Source organism: Bombus huntii, chromosome 2 (assembly GCF_024542735.1).
Source record: "Bombus huntii isolate Logan2020A chromosome 2, iyBomHunt1.1, whole genome shotgun sequence".
Lineage (NCBI taxonomy): Eukaryota > Metazoa > Arthropoda > Insecta > Hymenoptera > Apidae > Bombus > Bombus huntii.
Window position 1 is genome coordinate 21,541,367 of NC_066239.1, and position 23,116 is coordinate 21,564,482.

Genomic DNA, 23,116 nt, shown 5'->3' on the forward strand with positions numbered 1-23,116 from the left:
CTCGAAAATTTGCAATCGTTTGAAATTGTTTGGAATACTCAAGTGGTAGTTTATATTGGCCGGGAAAAGGTTACGCGCGATGAAAGTTATTGCATGGCAGAAGCGACAGTTGGTTCGATTCTCCTTTTATTACTCTTTTTACGAGTTCGTTCTCTGAAATTTCCAACGAGAAAATTAACGACCGTAGATTTTCAATATTTCTTTATGCTTTTGTATTTTGTATCCTTTATTCTCTTCTCTTTCCTTCGATACGAAGCGAACGAAGTTAGATCGCTGTGAACGAGGAAAAAGTAGATACTCACGGACTTGGGTCCTGAAGAAGAGTCGCCAAGGTCAACGCGTTCACCCACTGATTCATGCTTTCGCGACTGTCCGCTGCAAAGTGATAAGTCCTCATATTCGCGTGTTCGGCTTTGAACGCAAACTTTCTATTAACTTTGTCCTCGGGCTTGCACACGGTAACTCTGTACGACGGCAACAATATCGAGCCCAACAATTTTTCCTCTTCCGGACCTGAAATTTGTTCGTCATCAATGTCTAATTTGTCGTCGTTGGCAAAGAATAGATCATCTTTCAATATGAAACAAGCTTTGATTCGAGAGAAGATAGTACGCCTCGATTTCATTGAATGTTGCAGTCAAATGGTAATCCGGACTACAGCATAAGGAATAAGAATCGATTCGGTCTTCCAGCTTCTCCGAATTTCAACAAAATTTCGAAAATCGTATATTCAATAGGCAAAACCGTGAATTCTCGAATAGCAGTAATTTTCAGCGTTTCTCGATGTAAGAGGAATAATATTTTTATAGAAGAATAAACGGAAAGCCTATACCTTCGCAAAACACGATCGCTCTGTTCTCCGTTCCTTCTGTAATCGTTTTGCAATAGTTTCTGTCACGCTTATTTAATAATTCCTAGCGGACCGAAACAAAAAATGAAACTTCATCGTTGAATGGACGCACAAAACCATCTAAAAGTTTGGCTAAGTACTCTGTAACGTTAGGATTAAACGATCCGAAGAAGTTCATGCCGTCTGGCTCGATTCACTTCGAGCCAAACCAGTGGAGGGGGTAGACGGGAAAAGAAATTTACGTCGAAAGCTAGGAAAAAGTCGAGGCAAAGGGGTCGACGACGTTCTCGTTTATTAACGAGAAATATTCATCCGAGTTCCTGGTAGCCGCGTTCTGTGAAAGGAGATTCGAGAGCGAAAGGGTGGCACGAGTGCCGCGAACAGCCCTCCTAGAAACGAACCGCGAGACGACTTTCGCATTTGCGTCGAGATGGACGCGAGGTTCGCGTGTCGTTCGACTTCGAGAAAGGATTATGAATGTGAGTACAGATGCAGCATATGCAAAGCTGTAATATTTCATTGTTATTTTAATCTGTATTTAACTACATACTTGTTCCAAAAATTGGTAGCTACCTCGTACGCAAGTAAAGTCATTGTCTAAAATTGTCGATGGCTAGCAAAACCGATCGTTAAAAAGCCAAAAACGTTAAAAGTACTATGATTTCCATCGAATGATGAAAAAGCTCTCGATCTGACATCGATCAGAAAAATCGTGGCAAGCGCTCGGTAATGCCCGATGACATGGACAAATGCGACAGGAAATCATTTTACAGGCTGACAAATCGAAAGGTTCGATTCGAATGCATCCGAATGCATTCGAAAGCCCTAACGCGCCATTGACACGCGTTAGCCCGGCCGGGGGTTGCGCTCACCCTTCCTGCCTCTGTCGACATAAATCACACGCTGAACCGCGGACAGAGGAAAAGGAACGAGATAAAAAGTGTTATAAATTTCGGCGCGAATATCATAACGGACGTCTGGAAAAGGAAGAAAGGGCCATCGTCCGAGCCAGGAATTTTCGAGAATGCACGCGAATCGTTAACCGTAATCGTAAAGTGTCGTGCAATTTATTTTCCAAAGAAAATTGTAGTTGTCGCGTCGTTAAATCGGCAGGCGAGGTTCGTCCGGGCGTACACAACTTGGTATGGCACTTACTTTCAAACTCTTAGGATTCGTCGTTTCGATTCGACAGAATCGTCTTCCGTCTAGAAAGGACAGATCCTCTAACAAATAAACAAATAAATTAGCCGGGAGGAAAACGAGATGATAAGAAGTATAATAAAGCTCGTTATATCTGATACGTTGTCAAAAAAGGTGACAGGCTACGAAGGTAATAACAGGGAACGAGACTAATAGTTTCCATTCCAGGAACCACTGATAACCGCGTGTAAGAATTTAAATCCGCAGTAAACGAGTTCACGTCTATGTAGGTGAAGCAAAACGCAATGGTAAATTAATTTATACCGGTGGAATAATGACTCAGACGCGCATTGTTTCCATTATGCGTCCATCATAGAATATCGCCTTAATTAAGAACGGTGTGCAGGGCAACGCGAATGCCGGGCTGATTTCATTCGACGAAAGAAAGGAATCGCGCGACGAAAAATTACGATCATTTACGGCTGAAACACAAATCAGAGAATGTGAGTTTTCACGAGCGAAGCTTAAATGCGACTCGAATTTGAATTACGAAACGATATTAACAGAAATTTTCGTTTTTATTTGACCAGATACCAGAGATTTATCCTCAAATTTTTGATCCTGCTCTGGTGTAACAATATCGGAACAGAATCGCCGGAATTTCCAGTCAAATTTCATTCATTTAGAACATCGATAAGTATGGTATTATGGAAGAGCGTAGGTTCGTAAAGTGGGCTAATAACGACATTCTACGGTTACATTGCATATCTGGAAATTTATATAACAAAAACTTTCAAAAATATTTTTTATTCGAAAGAGAAAAAAGATTTTATCGAGTAAAAACCTTTTTACCACTTTTTATTGTATTTTATGTATGTATCTCTACTATCCAGGAGGATCTGAAAAAAATACAACGTAAAGCTTTAACGAAGTTTCAACTGTTCCCGGAGCTGTGATACGTTAATGATCGCAGATTCGAACGAAATTTTTGAATGTGAGAGGAAGATTAAAGGAAACGTATAAAAATTCTTTGTCGCAATGTTTTCTAGGTTATACTTTAAAGAAAAATTGCGGTGTTTTTAAAAAGATAAAAGTAATATCTTAATTATCGTTAATCAGATGCGTCAAATAATTTTCAAAATTCTACTACAGATATTGTTCACGTTCTGTAAGGCACAGTTCTCCAAAAATATTCTCGCATCGATCTGTCGATCTTTCGAAAATTATATTTCGCAAGGATAGAAAATATTTTACAACGTCGAGAGGTAAAAACTGCGCGATCTCGCGGGAACAGTCAGGGGAAGCATGTAAGTAAGTACGAAACTGGCGAACTCGTGCAATTAGCGTTCCGCAGGAAACAATCTGAAGGGAAAGAGGTAAGATCGGGAAGAGGAAATAGCAATCGGATGAACGGAAATTGGTGGAGCGAACGCTGTGCCAGTGAAAACAACGCTGAAAAACAACGAGAAAGCTGGAAAATTGAAGCTGTGCCAACTCCCCTGCGCGTGACACACAAAGGGAAGGAAAAATTGTTAATTTCATATGAATCCCCTCGGCGAAACGTTAATTGCGCGTATATCCGCGGTGATGTTGAAAACGAAGAAAAGAAAGAACGGGATAAAGTTTAACAAGAGGAAGAAGATATTACGTCCGGACGCGAATCCACTTGCATTATGCGTTTACCCGATGCTGTCCGACTAGTGACTAGTTCGTACCACTTCTCGCGTCTCATATAAACGGGAGATAGCAGAATTACTATGTTCCTACTTTGGAACCGAAGTTCGTAGAAAAGAGATTAAAAATTGGGAGAAGGATAGTTTAATTTTTTAGGGGAAGAACGTGTTGCTTAAAAATTTAGTCGCAACGCCATGGACAGAGACAAACGAAAGATAATTCGGGAGATTTACAACGGAAACTAACTGAACGCGAAGAACGTAGACACTCTGCTTCCGAAAAGAGAGATTTTTCCTCGTTCATATTTACTATTACGACTAAACAAACGTTGGAAAAGAGAGAAAGGAGGAACAAAAGGGAAAAAGCAGCAGGTATTCTCAATGAAACCACTAGAATTACGAGTCGCGTGTATCGCGTTGGGAATTGTGTCTTGCTTCGTTCCAAAGACAAAACGAGGGGAAAGAGAAAGAGAAAGAAAAAGGCTAAAGGGTAAAAGATGGGAAAGGTTTTTCGGTGGAAAGAACGCGACAGGTAATTCCAGAGGGAGGAAAACGTGGCAAGTCTGACCTTTGTAATAAAAGAGGCAGTACTCGGAGAGGACGAACCACCGTTTCTTCCAAAGCATCAGCCCCTCGGAGCCCTGTTTGTGTAGCCATCCCTGAAGGGCGACGGGAGCGGAGAGTGGCCTCTTCGCGGCGGGCGATCGTAAACCTTGGGAGCCGCTTCGTCTGCGAACCCCCGACACGGATGCGGCCACCCCCGAGCCATCGTTCTTGCTACGTACCTGGACAGGTACGGGCAGCGGCGCCGCCTGGACAACCTGCAATCATTTTAGTTTCGTTTATGCTACTTGTCTCTCTGTCGAGTCCACGCTGCTACTATAGTCTGTTCGTACGTACGTGTTGCTTTTTCGACCAAATCTATGGTTTTCGATCGATTCGACGCGTATTGGCTAAATTGAAAGCAAGTTGTTGAAAGTAAGAGTTAGAGCCATGCAAATAGCGGTACGTGACACGAGCTTAAGAGTAATCTTTCTACGCAGTACGATGATAATACCAGTGCCAAGCGTCTTATTCTACAGCGAGTGGAAAATCGCCGCGACGTTTTAGATCAACAAAATTGAAACTTTCGGGCAGTCAAATTTTTGTAGATTAGAAATCACGCGCGCATTACACGACGTTAAAGCATGTAGCAGCTGACACGGCAATTTAACCCGTGTCGCGGCAAGCCCACCGCGGATAATAGAAATATTTATCATGCTAATGCCGTGTGATAAATTTCGATCTAATTTACATAATTACCAGCTACCGGAAATTTGGATAATTGCAGGCGATTATCATTTTCGTTTTCGTTCATTTCGCTCGTCACAAAATATCTAGCCAAGATCGCAATTGGTCGACTAAGTTGAACTGCTTTCTAAACTGGAACCCTGGAATTGTCGATTAAGCTTACAACACCGCAGGTCATCGGGAAACTGACAGCGGTTAGCGACCAATCTTCGTTTCTGATATTTACGTAACTTGTACCCAAATCTCTCCTTTCGTTCGATTCTGCCCGAGATAGCGGTTAATCTCTAAATTTAATTTTTCTGTCATATTTCGAAACCTCCTTTATTCGAAATTTCTCCACGGAAATCGATTTTCGTGTCTGATCTTCCTGACTAGAAGGGGGCTTTTATTATCGTTTCGATATACGATGACTACGCTTTAGCTCCTGCACTTTGACAACTTTGATTTCTCATGAGATATTCTAAAACAAACAGTTTGCCTAATACACAGAGAAATGAAAAATCGACTGCGCGGCAGGGACGTTTCATCGAAACGTTCCCGTCATGGATTGACCGATGGAATTTGTTAAAACCAGTGGATGGAGAAGCGGAGAACTATCGAAACGGTCAGTTTTGAGAGAGTAACTTCGTTTATACCGGTCAGTCGGCAAGGTAGCACGTCGTGCAGCGCCATGTTGCTTCCTAAGCGACAGATTTTTCGATAGCTGATCGGCAGCCGCTTTTCCGCTACCTGTCTGATCGAGTTAGCGCGAAAATTCCGTCCATCCTATAGAAAATTTATCAACTAGCCGCAAAATCTCACGTTCGTCGGAAATACCGCGAAATCGTAATATTATTTAAACTACGTTCGACGACGCAAGAAACAGGAAGCAAAGAATAAATTTTCTAACAGACGTTCATCGACCTATCGAATAAATATTTTAAACGTACGTAGGACGTACGTTTTTTAATCGAATAGTCTGTTCAGGACCAAATACAAGGAGAAGCAACCAAGATACGAAAAGATAATACTCGATAATTAATAGTATTTAACAATTATATTTAATTAATACTCAAATAGAATCGTGCCAAATCTTTTGACAAATACGACGAACGGTAAGCGAACGTGCAAAAGTCAGCATACGAACAGCGGGTTTCCACCTTTTGATTTTCATGGGAAAACCGGACTGGCTATCGAGCTTAAGATTAAGGCGAAACTCGGCGCGTACCTAATCGTCTCTTCTCTTCGCTCTTTTCCACTTTTTATTATTTTCCATGTTTCCAGGCCGTGGACCAGCTTTTCGAGAAACGGTTGTTTCCCCCGGAACATTCTCTTCGAGCTTTTTCGGTCTAGCTAGTTGCTGAACCCTACGGAAGCTTTTTCGTCGTTTTGCTCGATTAAAGGAACGACAACGTATCTCCTCGACAAATTGCCAACAAAGCTGGTTTCGTTGGAAAAATTTGACTGATCGAGTTGCCGGAAGTCGATTTAATTGCCGAACGTTTGGCGCTATAGCCGACAACTGCTGCTGCCGGCACGTGCCAATTTTATTCGAAAAAAAACCTGGTTCTCGTAATTTCTCCTGATGCTAATAACAACGCAAAGAAATGTCGAGTTTCCAACGAGTACACGAATTAATTTAACTAATCTATGTTAAAAAGGAAGGAAATCAGAAATGTCATCGTGTCGTGAATGTTTGCATCGGGGAAGCGATCTCCATCGAAGCAGCTTTCTTTCGAATCCTGCCATTTCTACCGCATGTATAGCGTACAAGCTGGATTGGCTTCCATAATTCGGTGATAACGAGACAACAACAGTCATCGAATCGTCTTGTATATGATCTATGGCTGTTATACGCCGACTAAACGAGAATGAATATTCATCGTGAGATTAGAATGGTTCTCACGCACGAAGGTATGCGACTACGCACATAGTTCGTATCGATATACGTACGCTGAATTGCAGAAACTCGCGTTTCATCATAGTCGATAGCCAGAATCAATTACTATTGGAATGTTCTTTTTAAGTTCTTCTTTCAAATTCTAGTTTTTCGTAAGAAGAGAATTCTAAGAAAATAATAAACCACGATAAAACATTAAAATAGTCTTTCTCGCTAGTTGCAGAATATTTGCTTCGTCGTTTCTTTTCTTTCAAATGCATCTACGTGCTCGGACATCGTAATAGGTCCAAACTGTTCTCTAGCGGTACATCCCATCCCAGATTTGAAAATTCGAAGCTTCTGCAAGCAAAACAAACAGTTGTCTTCGCGCTTCGTGGATTCCCGGGATGTGCCTCAAACGCGGGGGAAACAAGGGTGATTCTTCTTTTCCAAGAAAGAGAGAGAGAGTGTCGCGTCGGCAAGTTCAGGATCGCGCGACTCCAAGCGATTCGTAGGCCGAACAAACCGACCGAGAAACTTTCTTCCACGGAAGCAGCGTCGACGACAAGCCTGAAATTCGACCGAGTTAAACCGCAGGATTGAAGAGATGGCAATTCAAAAAATGACTCGGCTAAATTTCTACCTGGCTGCCGAATCGACGAATCGTCCGTCTACGCGGTTCGAAGCGAGACGCGAGTTTGAAACTTCATCGACCGCTAGCGGATCGAGGCGGAGAAGTTCCTTTCGCGAAAAAAGGAAGAGAAGAAAGTAGTTCGATGTGACTTTCTTTCGCTGCGGCTGCCTAGCGTAAATGAGGAGAGAACGACGCTTGGAGCGGTTTATGGCGGGTGAAAATTGCTACCGCGTTTTGCCTTCGTCCGTCACTGCTTTTCTACGACTCAAGTCGTGGCAATATCCTGTGGAGAGACGTAACGAGCTGTCACGCACCATTTTAGCGAAGCTTCCAGAACAAATGGAGGAAAGAAGATAGGTATATTTGGTTCACCGTTCGCCACTTTCGCGCAAGCCAATAAACGACAGTACATGGAAAAATAATAAATGAAATAACGATGAATTTACGGTGCTAGAAGGATCTTGCCGTGTTCAGTGGCTGGGTTGGTGTTATCTCCCGTATATTCGATCTCGTTTTAGTCATTAACGAACCCAAATTATTAGTCGACAAGTTCGCGATATCGCGACTCATCCAAGACCAAGGTCTTTGAACCTATCGTTTCTTATCCGAAGATTAATCTGATCGTTGCATTAGAACTCGCGGAACTGTGCGCACACGAATAATTGAGCTGATTAAATCGCAGCGACTAGCAGTTTATCAAAGAGCACCGCGAGACGGTAATTAGAGGAGCAAACGATGTAACTGGAAACGTTTAAAGTTGCCGGTTAATTCAGTGAGATTTCTGCATTAGTCTCGGCCGCTTATCGCGTCGATTTAATCGCGTTAACTTCAAACGACATCGTTAACTCTGCCACGGAGTTCCGTATAGTATCGTGCAGCACGGAGAAGGAAGAAACCTTTACAACTGCCATAAACCCCTATGACACGTATCGATTTCTCCAACTTCGACGAAAGTATGCAACTCCCTCGGAGACGCTCTCGACTTGCACCATCTTCTACCGGTTGTCCTGATCTTGCCCGACAGTTTGTTCGAAACGGCAGTTAATAGCACTCTTAACGCTTTTCTCCTAACTCGTGTACGCACCGTTTCGTCTTATCAATGAGAATCAAAGATCGTATCTTACGATCCTTGGATCGATCAAAGAAAAAGGCACGTGAAATTAAGTTTCAGGGCGATAATTTCAAAAAGCTGTATCGTTCGAACCTTTTTGCTGTCCATTCCGGACGTCGAGCTGGTCACCGGCTGGTCGAGCCTGAAACAATAAAAAATATCGGTCATATGAAAACGTTCCTTAACGTCTCAAGGGTGAATTATCGTTTTAAACAGAATCAACGATCTTTCATATCGGATAATTCGCTGTTAAAAGCTAAAATACCGAAGAATTTCAACTGCCATTTGCACGACTACGCGCGTTCGAAACGATAAGTATACGGAGACACGTTGCTCGTGGTGGCGGACAATTTTTCCGGGACAGTTTGCTCGGCTGAAAGTTTTCAGATGCGAGAGTTTTTCGGTAATGGGCGTTCAAGTTTCGCGAGTTCTTTCGCGGAAGTCGAGTATGTACGCGGAGCGACTGGTAAATCCTTTCAGCGGTATCCGCTCCCTTTATCGACTCCTTTTCGCCGGTGCTTTTTTCCTGTTTCTCTTTCGAGTCTCGACGCGTGTTAACAACTTCGGCCCCTTGCTGGTAGTGCATACGGAATCGACTGCGAGTCTTTGAACAGCACTTTGCGCGACCCGGCCCGTCAATTAGGGGGAAAAGGGATCCCGTTCCCGTACCCTTCAGTTTCGTACCGCGTTTACACGGGCTTCGTTTTCCTCTGCTAATTCGTAATGGTGACTCTGCTCCATTTTCCTCGACGAAACTCCGGCTCGTTCTCGAATACACGAGAATCGGGCAGAAACGCCGCTATTGTTTCTTCGTATCCTTTAGGCCAGCAAACGAAATAGAATCGCGTTTGCTTCGAAAGGTAATAAAAAAGTATCTGGAAAAAGAATCGAGATATTCGGCAAAATGGAACAAGGTCTTCTATCGCTAGTCGAGAATTTTCGAGACAATCCAATCACCGTCCAAACGGCAGCACCGAAATATCGGTGTGTTATAAACGTATGGATAATTAATGCGATTCAACCGGAGGATTCCATCTCGTTACGGCATTAAATTGTTACGTGCATTTAAAATTTTCGGAGAATCTGCTATCAGTTTCACGAGAACGACACGGAATCGGCGAGTGAACGGAAACGTAAAGTCGAAGATCCGCCTCTGCGTCGTAACGTAAAATGCAAACTCGTTCCATCAAATTGAAAGAATCGCAAATGGACAGTCATAAATGTAGCAGGTAACGATTACGTGAATTGAAAAATTGCCTGGTTGTTACTTTCATAACGGCTTGGAAGGTAAGAACTCGTCACTGTGTATCGTAGCCGATGCAGAGTAATCAATCACTTTCCAAAGGCTTCGTTCTTCGTTAAATCGATTCCGTTGCTTTTCTATTTTACATAGGAACGAGGCAAAGAACGAGAAAATTGCTAACGCCAAGTTGCTTTGCATCCTAATAACCGGCACTAGAAATACCTCTATTTTTTACAAACGATTTTTCCGCTCCATAGATAGAAAAGTAATATTGTAAAGCGATTACTTCTCAATTACCATATTCGTGATATACCTATATTTGCCCTATCTCCAGCGGATTTGCAAAATCGAACTTTGCTATATTGATATTCCCAAGTGCGCCATACAGGGAATGAAATAGCTTTTCATTCGATGCGTTTCGAATGATTCGAAAGTAACATGCAAGAACACTGGTAATCCTATTTCGCGAAAAGCTTGTTCGTTTAATGGACAACCGGTAGTTTTCCACCGTTGTTTACGCAATTTTCTATCTAACGAAACAGGAGGGAGGAAGAAAATATCGAAATGTGATAAGTAACGTGGAAGGAACGCAAAGAAAACCGATAAAGCACTCTCGCGGAACACAGCTTTTCTCGAAGAGAAGCGAAGCTTCGGTTGCGTTGTATCGAAATGAATTATTAAACCCACGAGCGTGAAATTATACAAATATTTATTGTGTGTGTGTGTGTATGTATAAATTAATACAAAAGTACAAGAAACCGAAGAGAGTTATCGACCTGTATGTATTTTTGACGAAACAATCATAGCGCGACTGGATCTTCGATTCCTTTTTAATGTTCGGTTCGCGGGAAGTAGAACAACGCCGAGAATAGAGACGAAGAGGAAGGGTCGTATAACACGTCGAAGTTCGACAATGGTGAGCGATTAAAAACATGCTTCGTGTTGTAAAAAAACGTGACATTGCATCGTACGAGAGATGTCACTCTAAGTGGTTATCAAAATCCACAGACGTCGCGGCTGAGAAATTCTTGTTCGCTTTTTCGACGCTACCGCGAAATTTCTCGGTGATAAATATTTAACCTTAAATTTCTAAGTTGTCCAAGTTGAAAGAAAAAGGAATAATCTTATATTTCTGGTATGAAAATTCGAGGAACGGTCGCAAGTAATGAAAATGTAAAGGTTGCAATGGTATAGGTTTGAAGGAAGGTCGTTAAAATATGGTCACGCGAGGAAAATAATATCCCACCGTCGTACGGATGCTAAAAGGAAATGCAGCAAGGAGTTTCGCCGGATGAGAGCATCTTCCTCCATCGGAAGTTTACCATGGATGAGAGGGAAATCACAAGGACTTGAATTTCCGGGCGCCTGTAACGCGTGGAAGAAACGTCACGAAGACCCTCGTTTCTTCGAAATTCTACCTACGCCACGTAATCTGGCTTAATCTCGCATTGTGCCGTAAGAAAAGTCGCACGGACGTGTCGTTTCGAAATAACTTCCGCGCAAAAACCCTTGGCGTTGGCAATTTGCAGTACACTGTTCGTTTTCGTTTTTATTAAACCGTAATTGCAACGATGTTCCTTTATTACGGTTTCTTTCGCGTTCGCCAGAAAGAACGTAGAACGTAGAACAGGATTTCTAAAAATTGGTCAACTTATCGGCTTTGTACGTAACGTTTTAATTAATACAAATGTAAAAAGTATACCATAGATACGCTACGCGCAGGTAGTTTTAGAAAAATATATCGGTCTTCATCGCAGTCGCGCTTTCTTACAAATCGGCCAAAAGCGCTTTTTCGTTTATTTGTTATTTGTTTATTTATTATTTGATCACGCGTTTTGGAATAAAAGAAAACCGATTATTCCTGGAATACAACGTTTCGGTTTTACCGAAAAATTCGAGCAACGAAATTTTGCAAATAACGCGTTAAATAGAAAAATATTTTTCATGCTCTACGTCGTACGCATATCGAGAATGTCAAAGTTCTTTATCGTTCGACCTTCGGCGAAACATCGCGCTCGCGAGGTAACGAATTTAAAAAGCAGATTGTCGCGTATCTCAGCCCCTGGTCTGGTCAGTGGATGCAGCCGTCGCGACCTGATTTCCAGATACAATAGCAGCCACGGTTTTGCGCTGATGTCATTGAAAATTTATCGAGTGTCTCTACAAAAAGCTCGGTTCAGAGGAGAAACATCTGAAAAGAAAGAGCTTGTTCGCGATGCTCGCGCGCAAATTGCCGAATACCTCGGCCTTTCTTTATTTACGTACGCTGACGCGACGCGACGTGCGACGATCTTCGTCTCTCTCGTCTCTCTCGTCTCTTAACCTGTTCTTTGAGAATGGGTGCAACGAGCGGACGTTCGATGACACTACAGGCAAGCTACTTATACTTCAGCTTCTTGCAAGACTTCGAACAAGACAACGTAGAAGATGAAGGAACGCGACGCGAATTCTTTCGATTAGCAAAGGGAGTAGCAAGGTATAATTTAGAATATTTTCGATTCGAATTTCCTCGAGCCACGAAAATTAACGCATAATTGAAGTTTCATTAAGCAATCGCTGTAGATATACAGGGTGGTTGGTAACTGGTGGTTCAAGCGGAAAGGGGGTGATTCTACGCGAAAAAAGAAGTTGAAACTATAGAATAAAACAAAATTTTTTTTTTTTTTTTTATTTCTTCATCGAGACAACGATTTACAGTGAGATACGTTATAACAAGACGTGATAAAATGCACACGTACCGAGCGAAAATTTAAAGTCGATTTTCTCGAAAACAAAGCCTCGAACGAAAAATTGTTATTCTATATTTTCGACTTCCTTTTTCGCGTAGAATCACCCCCTTTCCGCTTATACCAGCAGTTACCAAACATCCTGTATAGCTCGATATACTTTTTCTTGCAAGTCGTTCCCCCACGAGGCAGTTGGATCGAAAGAATCGCCTCTCGTTGTCGTTGTCGTAACAAACCTCCGCCGATCATGAAATTTCCTTTGGATGCTGTATCCAAGAATCGTACGGGTTGCCTCGATAGAGAAGACGAAAAAGATTTGCGAAAGCAGCAAGCTCTTTGCGATGAGAACGTTTGCACGAACCAAGCTTTCTGCGGATTAGATCGAAATAAATGGAAATCGAGTCTAATACGAATTTTGTTCAGCTTGGACAAATTTTCACAAATAAAAAAAATTTCCCGTGCGTTTCTACGCTAAGAAACTCATACGGTATGCACTGTAGCATAGGTATCGGCAGCGATCGTGAACTTTCGCGTGACTATACGTGCTAGCGATACCAATATATACATGTAAAATTCGCGAGATCGCGACAGCAGCTCGTTCGTTACTCTGATTTCGTATCGGATAGATGGAGAATTTAACTAAGGTGAGCGATGGTCATCAACTTGCAGCCCTGGTTGCCGATAAGCCTCGTCCACTTTATTCACGCCGTGCCAGTTTACGTAACATAAAACCATGGGGACTAATAAGTAATTTCTAGCGAATAAATATCGAGAGCGTTCTTGTAATTCGCGTGAAAATTCATGGATTTTTAGGTGTGCGATTCGGTTATGAAATAACTGGGAGAGAGACGATCCATTCCGATCGGTTTTGCGATTATTTCACGCATCCGACTCACAATTAAGGGTAATATACGATACACCGGCGGTTAAATCGGGGTCCGATGTATCGTGGTCGAGGAAATCTCGCGCAATTTATCGTATCGGGCGCTCGGTCTCGTACAGAACAGAACCCTGGCAATATTTCGGTGCATCGTGCATCGTTCGGCACGCGGAACGTGCAACGGCTTGCGAAATAAGAGAATTCGGCTAACGGAAGTTAATCAAGGGATTAATAAGGGGCATTATACCGAGATATTTCCGTTTTGTACCGTAAGCGACAGAGGATTTGCGTGTTTCCAGACAAACTGTTTTACCGTACGAAAATTTGCGATAATCGCTGGGAAATCGGGTTTTAAAACAAGATAATATCTAATAAAAGAGGTTGGATTAGTTGCGATCTTTTGCAGCATACGTCGCTAAAACGGGATAATTTTGTTCGAAGAAACAAAGTTCTCGCGTGTTCGCGTGATTTCGAGGACGATACGGTGACATCTGAGCAACATAAGAAGTTCCAAAAATACGACAGCACATTTTCTATCGACAAATTAAACAGATAACAATTGGTGATCGCAGACCGCTCGCTTTCCCTTAAAGAGACCCTTTAGCCAGGCTTTTAACTCTCCTGAAATCGATGCTCGCATGGGCTCCATCCATACGTTGTATTTCAGATTTTTAATCAAATTTCAATGCAAATTGGCTTTCATCTGTGTAATTGAAAGGTCCAACCAAATAGTACACGTATAACAAATCAGCATCGAGTAAACTGGATTATCGTAGATATATCGTCGCGATACAATGCGTAGCGTTATAATAAATTATCGCTTTGATATATTAAAAAGGAAACGAAGGCAAATTTCATGCAACGGAAGGGGAATACGTAATCATCATCGATATCTTCGATGAGAGATTTTCAGAACTCGTAATACGAATATTACTAGACGAGCCGGTCGAACGTATATTGCACGATAAAATTGCTATGAAAACAATACCGTTCCTATCCTGATATTCGCCTTTAAATCGCGATAAGAATTACGTTCGACCGACCGCGTAACGAAAAATCGTTATTTACATCGTGCATAGGTACATTTAAGTGTATTTTTGCAGCGGCTTTTACCATAAAAATTATATTGTCACGATGCGGCGATGGTTCGTGCCAATAACTTGTCGACGCGACTGATGGCTGAGTTTCCGATAATATTCAGGAAGTTCTCGTATCTGTCGCGAGAACCGCCTTCGAGCGAATTACGCGAGCCTTCTGCATCTCGCCGAACTAGCATCCTCTATTAGCGGCAAGCTGACGGCGCTACTTTGAAATAAAAACTAAATCACAATTTTTTTTTATTTCGCTATCTTCCTTTCATTTTCCTTTGCCCTGAAAATTCTGGAAATTTCATTTCTTCCTTAATTAAAGAGAATAACGATAAAAAGTTGCCTTAGGACAGATGTTACGAGAAAGGTTTTGGTATTAAAAAGGAAAGAAGTAATTAATTCATTATTCTAAAGTAAAGTTTCATTGCCTGGGAAACACGTGCGAAATTATTCGATAAACAAAATATCTCTCTGTCCGTAATTTTACCGGGGAAAACGAAGTATCGCTCGGAGACCGTTGACTCGAGAGAAATCGATTCACCGCGTTCCTCTTTGCGATTTGTTCGCGATCGCTGTGGTCGCTCGATCGATAAAACGCCGCGTAACGATCTCGCTCGGTTGCTAGCTCGCAACGATGCTGACTGGGATGTTCCGTCGCCGCCAAGATTTAGATAGCGGCGAGCAACCTAGCCACGACGATGAATGCTCGTGAACCAGAAAACGCGTGTACCGGCTCCAGTCGAGCGCCGAGAAACCAACAGCAGTTGCCACCTAAATCGCTAAATGAAACAGCTTTCCAAATGGAATTACGCGCGAACGTTCGAATCGGTGCTCGCATCGTTTTCATTCGGTACAGGAGAAGTTGCTGCGATTCTCTATTTTTGCTGCTCGCTTATCGACGCGTTTGCTCCGGAAGATAAATGAAGCGAGAAACGGAACCTTCGAACGAAATTGGAACAGCGTTTGCAGCGGTCTTTGAGTACTTTGTTGGCAAATGAGAGACCATGGATGTGTGTTCGTTTGGTCAACGAGGAGTATTTGGGTGCTCGGTTCGAGCGGAGAAGGAATCAAAGGAAAAAGACCGAGTGTCGTGATATGAATCGATTTCTCCACTATCGTACACGTACAAATTTAGTTACCAACATCGAATGTGAAAAGCCAAACGCTTGACGGTTTTTGCAATTCCAAGTATCACCGAGTCGTTCATAAAGGATACGTCGTGTACGTTACTTAAACCCGATACCGAAAGAAGCACTCGGTTTCGCCTAAGGAAAAAGGGAGGAAGAAGGTGACCGAATATTTCCTACGTTGCAGTAATCCCCTTCTTCGAGGACGTGCGGCTCGTAACCTTGTCACGCTCCGTTTTTTTTTTTTAATAGCGAGTCAATGGCGAAACTATAAAATAATGGAATATAATTGAAGGGAATATGCTGCATTCGTTATAAACGAAGAGAGGAGTATAATTCTTACGATATCGATGTTTTTCATAAGTGAATTTTATTCATTTTCGAGGAGAGAAAACTAAAAAACCTTGGTGGGATTTCACCGAGCCACGAACAAAAGGTTGAACGAAAACCTAGAGAAGGACAATTGAAGCCGAGCGGAACGTTTGAAGGACGGAAACTGCATGGTTGCACGTAACGTCGTAACACGTACGCGTCATTTAAAAGCAGTAATATTCTTGGAAAATAGCGAGGCTCGGTGTAATAACCGTAAAGGTAGTTTGAGCGCGAACCCACCTCGAAATTAGACGAGCTTACAGCGTGTTAGCTAAACGGACGTTCGACCGCTATTCAATTGCTACGGTAATTAAGCGTTCGTTACAAGTTTTTACGTTTTCGCGTATGTTCGACGCGATAGCGTTATTGTCTGGCATCGCGTGATAACGCGGATACCGCTTTAAACGATGAAGAAAAGAAAACATCTTTCGCGAGGGCGCAAACGAAGCACAGAAGTTAAATCGAAAGGTCGTTTAAAGACACGTATACCGATGGAACGTATAGATATATAGATATCGCCTGTAAAATACATCGGCCTATCGCACTTTATTAATCGCGGGATAGGCGAGGTTGTAGCGTGTGCGGACAAACGAGCAGGGTCATGCGGAAGGTCAGTTCGCTTCAAGGGGAAATCAATCGATCGCGAGCCGGACGATTTTTCGCCTGAAAGCCGGCCGACGCGTCCCTCCCAAACTGATTTCGCGGACTGCATCGACCATCGCAACGCAACGATGCGACCTGTCGCGTCTGTCACGGTATCATCAGTTTCTTTCCTTCTTTCCTATGCGACGTGATTTTTCGTACATCAACGATGCATCGTTTATTTCAGCGTTCACACGTTATTATTTTACGTTATTGTCGCTCGACAGAATTGTTCTTCGATCTGAATCGATAGTATCGCGCTTCTATTCCTCTTTAAAAAATTTGAATTCGAACGACCAAATATTAGCACTTATTTCATGCGGTGTTCCTCCATCGGAATCTCTAAAAGCCGATAACGACACTTGAATCACAATTAATTTGACGAGTTCCGTTCCGTGTTCCCAGTTCAAATATCGAAGAATTATCGTTTGACGCGAGCCACGATTTCCGAAGCCGATAATAACACGAAAACGGTTAACGATGGCTGGCAGAAATCGTGTCCTGTTCGACGACCAGTGAGGTTCGCGAAACGTGGCTTTCGTTGATCGTTTTAGTCGTTCCGGCGCATCAGAAGCGAACGAAATTCATCAGGCGTGCAACGACCGCGGATCTTCGGCCGGCACGATGCGACATTCCTTCGCAATTTCCAACGATCGCGCACTCGGTGTCCGGCAAATCGCGCAAAGCGTCGCTCCGTACCCAGCCGGCTCTAATGAACTTGACGAGAAATTCGTGCGTCGATCCTGCCGTAGGAGGTTCGTTCGAGAGCCGATGCAAATGATCGTTTTTGTTTCGAATCGTACCGGCGAATGATAAATTCAACAGGAGAGCAGACCGAACGAACAAACGAGGTCTGGAAGAGGAGATTTTAGTCGAATCCGTCTGGTGATTGTTTTGTAGCGAGCTGCAGGCACCGAAAGACGATAAAACTGAAAGGGTCGAATCGATCGTCGCTGATTTCCAGCTCGTTAGAACTCACGGTTCAGTCTGAAAACGGTAAAGAAGCTGTAACACATTCGGTAGATTTTCTTTTATTTTACACAATTGAAATCGAATAAGGCGTATTTCAATCTTTCAAATATGCCAATTCCACAAAATTCGAAACGTTAACTTCAGACTATAATCGATAATTCGATAACTCAAAAGGAGCAAAAGTGTATCGATTCGAAAGTTCGGTCGGTTGAACTTTTCATTGCCTTTATCGTCGATTAATTCAGTCAACAGTGCGGACGAATAAACAAAGCAGGAAGACTAAATTACTTCCGCTGACATTACGTCATTCTGACTCGAAACAAGGTCAGCTAAAGGCACGAAGCGAGCGACTCCATCGTAGTTTGGCTTATTTTGCATTTTGGTTCTCTTCGAATTTTCGTGGTTACAGAGATTAATGAAAGATCAAACTCGAGGAAGAAAGAAACGTAAGGAAGAAATGTGTGTACTTTTGCGTCGAAGAGATCGATCGGACCGGATGTGACGGTACAGGATGATTCAAAGTCAGAGATCGATTAAACGGATCGACCGAACTAGCGCTTGTTTCTATCTTTGATAATAAAACTTCAAAAATAGTTTCGAGAATCTGAGGCGTATGATAGATACGAGGAGAATAAAGTATATCATTTTTACGTTTAAAACGCGAGGAAATACTATACATCCGATACCACGTAGCTCTAAGAATTTCAGGTTTAATCTCGTACGTTTTTACGATTCGTTCTTGCCGTGAAGATAATTATTTCGTTGCTCGTATTATTGGAAAACACATGGATGAAACTCGGGAGACAACTGCGTGATATAACCGTGGTAAATTATGTGCCTCGGAGAATCGTTCGAAAATCTTTGATCTAAACTTTATCGTAGTCATTAGTCAAGAGACGTAAGAGGCCCAGATCTTAGACTTTAGACGCGCAATATTCAACCTAAAGACGTTGAATCTACGTATCGCATATACCGAAATCGATAACGGGCTGAGAAGCTTCGCGAGTAACTCCTACAGACAGTCTCTTCTTGGTAGCATGTATATTACAAACGTTAGGATAAATTTATTTTACTTTATCGTTGTGATACTCTCCGACGTTAAAATTAACTTTGCACGATCGACGTTATACCAAAACGAATTTTATCGATCCGAACTTCAGAGGTTCCACCAGGGTTCTATTCTATGGTTTTCGTTTCTTCTATTGTCAAAATTAGCGTCATACATCTCGCTTCCGTTATACACATTCGTGGCTAACGAGAACGATAAGCTGACAAAGTTGGATCGGATATATCAATCCGCTCGTTCATCGCAGGCTCCGTTCGGCACGACGATTACACCACTTTGACACGGTGATATCGTTCCCGAGGAGAGTTACGATCGCGTCTCGAAATCAGTGATTTACGCTGTTTACTTGACCACCTGCGTAATTGCCGATATTCGTTACCTGCGCGGCTCGTGGCATAGCAAATTGTTATCGAATGCGTCATTGGCTTTGGCCGTCCGAAATTAACGGACCCGTCAGAGCGTTCGCCTATCGTTTCGTGCCGGATATGATTATCAATAATCAATCGCGAAACACGGCTGAACGAGACGTCTATGAAAATATTCAGCGAAATTATAAATGAAACATAGGCTGGCTGTGAACGAGGTTCGAGTACCTTCTGGTCAGTCTAGCTTGGTTTATGCGTTCAGTGAAACAAGAATCATTGTGTTTTACTGTATTAGAGTAACTAGTAGATCAAATGGATTAACATACATCGAGCCAGAGTAAATATAGCGGATAAAACGAATTACGAACAACGAGCTACCTGCTTATATCTATTCGAATTTGGTAATTTTACGTGTATTTGTTGTAATCGAATATACTAGTGTATTACTCGAATAAAAGAAAGCAAAAAGCATCTGGAAAGGCAGAAAACGCGTTAACGCTTATCGTCTTCGCCTATCGTCGAACACGCAAGGGCAAGAGCATCGCAATGCACCCTATCCGGCATCGTTTCTCCTTCTTCGTCGCGTGAATCCGTCAGTCCAGGGAACAGGGAACCGGTACGACCGCTGGCCTGGTCATCGATAACGTCCAACCGAAGAACGTGGCCAGCCTCGATCGACGGCTAGCTTCCTCCCCGATTCATCTTCTATGCAGCAATCTCCGCCATTGTCTGGCGCGTCGCGTCGCGTCGCGTCGCTTCGTCTCGCCTCGCATCGCATCGACGACATTGCAGTTTTTGGAACGTGCCAGTCGATCGAAGAAAAACGATGGTCGCGATTCAACGTAAAACAAAGCGGGAGTAAATGTGGAGAACGATGTCATCGTACAGTCGCGTCTCGCATAATCGAGATCGGGTTTCGATGCGTCTTAATTCGCATGGGAAATTGGGTCGGCGCTATGCACCACGATGCGCCACAGTCCCATCGTTGAACGCGGTCGCGCACACGCTCGACGATCTCCAAATTCGCGCGCGTAATGCGGCTAAACGACCGGTGACTGCTACAACGTTTTGCGGGACACGTCGCGACTTCCTTCGAATAATCAGCGAAATTCAACAGAAGAGAATAGATGTGAAAAACGATACGGATTTCGTCGTTCTACGTTTACTCGTTAGTCGTTTGCGTAGATCGTTCAACGCTTTGCGATGATTAAGTTCTACAGATCGATCGATTACTATTGACGATCGTTTGCATAAAACAAGTTTGCATAAAAGAGTTTTCACCGCGAAGCTTTTTTGAACTTGGATCAACCGATTGGACGTTTGTAACTCGGATTTCTTGACAGTATCAAGGATAAAATTCTATAATCCGTTTATATATGTAAATTCCATTTTTATCGTATAAGAGATATTACGACATTCGACCATATTAAACATTTTACGGTAGAACTTTCGAATAAGGAAACTTGTTCGCAAATATTCTCGAATGAATTAGCGCGTGTAACAGGTCGGGGAACTGTTGACACGGTAAACGCAGACATTCCACGGATGGAATTGTAATTTTCCGCATAAAATTTGTACAAAAGTACGCGATTTATCCGATCGATATCGCGTGCACTCCGAGCACATGGCTGCCAAATTCTTATTTATTATCCCTTGATGAGCGTGAAAACGATGGAAACGAGCTGCTTTAAATTTCCATATGCAGATCTCGGTCGCTTGATCCGAGGTTTTATACCATATTTTTGGTTTAAAAAAGTAACCTTTGGTTTAAAAAGGATGAGACAGAAAGAGAGAACGAGACGTCGTGCACGGCTGAATATTTCAACGTGAAAGTAACGATAGGACAACAGAGTAGCTTTAATCTTGCTTAAAAATGTATACTTTCATATCGTAATGTTTGGCGTTTCTAGAGAACGAAACGGAGATGGCGCATGCCAGATGTCGTCACTGGATGCCGCGTCGTGTCTACTTCCTTACACAAGCCTCGCGCCTCCTTCCTCCTCTTCCTGCATACTTTTGCATTTTCGCTTCTGTTCGATATTTCTTGCCGTTCCCTGACTTTTCTATCAGGAGTAAATCTTTCAGGGATTCACCGGGGCTTGGTAAACGTCGATGCACATTTGCTGATCAGTCCGTGGAACGTTCCCCGTCCAACCGTATTTCCTTATTTTCTCTGACTTTTCCAATGACCTCCTTTGTTTTCTTCAGTCTCCTTTTTCCCCAAACCGTCGTTTCGCCGAGTAGAGGTAAATACAGAACTTAAACGATGACAAACACGAATGGTCGCGCGTATAGTAATTTGGTCGCAATGAAAATTTATCGCTATCATGTTGTAATTACAATTACATTAGTATTATTTATATCCTCGATAACGTTGAGAACCAATGTTATAAATAAAAAAACAGGTACCCAATAATTGGAAAATGACTCGTTTTACGCTTATCGTGTTTATTCGTGCGATCGATGTTACGCTTTCGAACGGAAGAACCAAAATGATTTAATCTTTCGATAAAACCGATTTCCGTAAAAGCAATGGGAAATTTCATAAAAGCACCTTTGACTATGTATCAAAGCAGCAGAGTCTTTCTTTTCGAACAAATATATTTATACAGAAAACAGGACTCTCGTGCTATTTTCGTAATGCAAGTTGTGGAATCGCTCGAACCTACGTCCCCTAAAACAGGTTAAACATCGTTGGAGAACGAGCGATGGCATATTTTTCGAAGAAAGAAAAACACAAATATGCCCGGTCCATTGTAACGTGGTTTCTCGCAAAAATTTTCGAGTGGCGTGTAACTTTCCGCTTGGAGGAGAAACGTGGAAAAAAGCGAGGGTGGAGGTGGTTTGTAGAGCGAAAGAAACGTCACGACAGAGTATAGATAGGCGAGTGCGAAAGAGGCTTCCCGTGAGAAGTCGCAAATATTTTCGCTCACGGCCCGGAAGCTCGCGTAATCCTGGCTGAGACGCTCTCTTCCGAACGGGAGCTCGCGCGTCGGTAGCGCGCACACGGCCAATAAAGCGGTAGCGATTCGATGTTCCAACGAGGATACAACTGGATCGAGCCCGTTCTCCAAACGACCAAGCGTCTTCTATGACTTCTATCCGCCACCGTTTCTTCCACGGAATTCCAACGTCGACGCGTTTTGAAAGTTTCCACCGCGGAAATTCGACGCGAAAAGAATCGGTCGGAGCGTCGACAGAAACGCTCTCGTTCCCTGGGATTTCACCGAGTGGCGAATCGGCAACGCCCGACTTTCGAGGGTTTAGAACAGAGAAATGGCTCGAGGGAAGAGGTCGGGAAAACTAGAACGAAAGGAAAGTGGAGAACAGGGATTATAGTCGTTCGTAATAGTCGGGTCAATGGGAGATTATTCAAATAGTTATATTCGATAGATGCGTGGTTGGTGTTAATAAGATGCAGAACAGAAATTTCATTTCTAAATGGAACCAGGCAATTGTTCAAAGGTGTAACGACTCCTTCGTATCGTCCATCAACGTCACGTTTCTCGAATACAAATTTGCCAAGATTACGTTGATTCGATGCGTATGAACGAATCGGCGCATACGCCACCGAGTAAAACTGCAAATCTCCTTATTTTCCTAGCTCCAATTAGAATACGTAATAAACTATCGCTTGCTGTCGTGTATTATCAATAGCATAAAAACGACTCGAGGCTCGTACCGCCTACGTAAAAATATCGCTCGAGAAGCAAATAACGCTGCAAGAAACGGAAAGGCAGCGGCGGTTTCAATTTCTATTTCACCTCGCGAAGGTAAAGTAATCATAGCTGCAGATCCTTGCAAACACATAACTCTCTGAACACTCCGTGATATTTCAACCCTCTAACCTCCGGTCGCACACGATTCTCGCAGCCGTGGAACTTTCATAATTTTCTCGGTATCGGTTTCCATGCGCGTTTCCCTGGCGAGGCCGTCGAATTGCCGCCACGCCGCAAGAATTACGAACAGTCGGGCATAAACAACCGCGATTCACAGGGTGTGGCCTCTCTCCGGCTTCGATATGCCGGACTAGTCGATAAAGCCGACTTTGTTCGCCTTCCTTCATCGTCTCTCCGTCC

At 42.9% G+C, this 23,116-nt stretch overlaps 1 protein-coding gene across 10 annotated transcripts in view; it reads right to left on the reverse strand.

Moving 5' to 3' along the window:
* Positions 1–23,116, reverse strand: part of LOC126872886 (uncharacterized) — a 186,479-nt gene that overhangs the window by 63,247 nt on the left and 100,116 nt on the right. For all 10 annotated transcript variants that reach the window (XR_007692234.1, XM_050633179.1, XM_050633116.1 and 7 more), the window contains 3 exons: positions 8,650–8,698; positions 4,232–4,484; positions 303–513 (listed from right to left, as the gene is read on the reverse strand). Coding sequence is in view for 9 of the 10 variants with exons in the window: in XM_050633116.1 (XP_050489073.1) it covers positions 303–513; positions 4,232–4,484; positions 8,650–8,698 (513 nt within the window). In the remaining variant the exon portion in view is untranslated. The remainder of the gene's footprint in view (positions 1–302; positions 514–4,231; positions 4,485–8,649; positions 8,699–23,116) is intronic.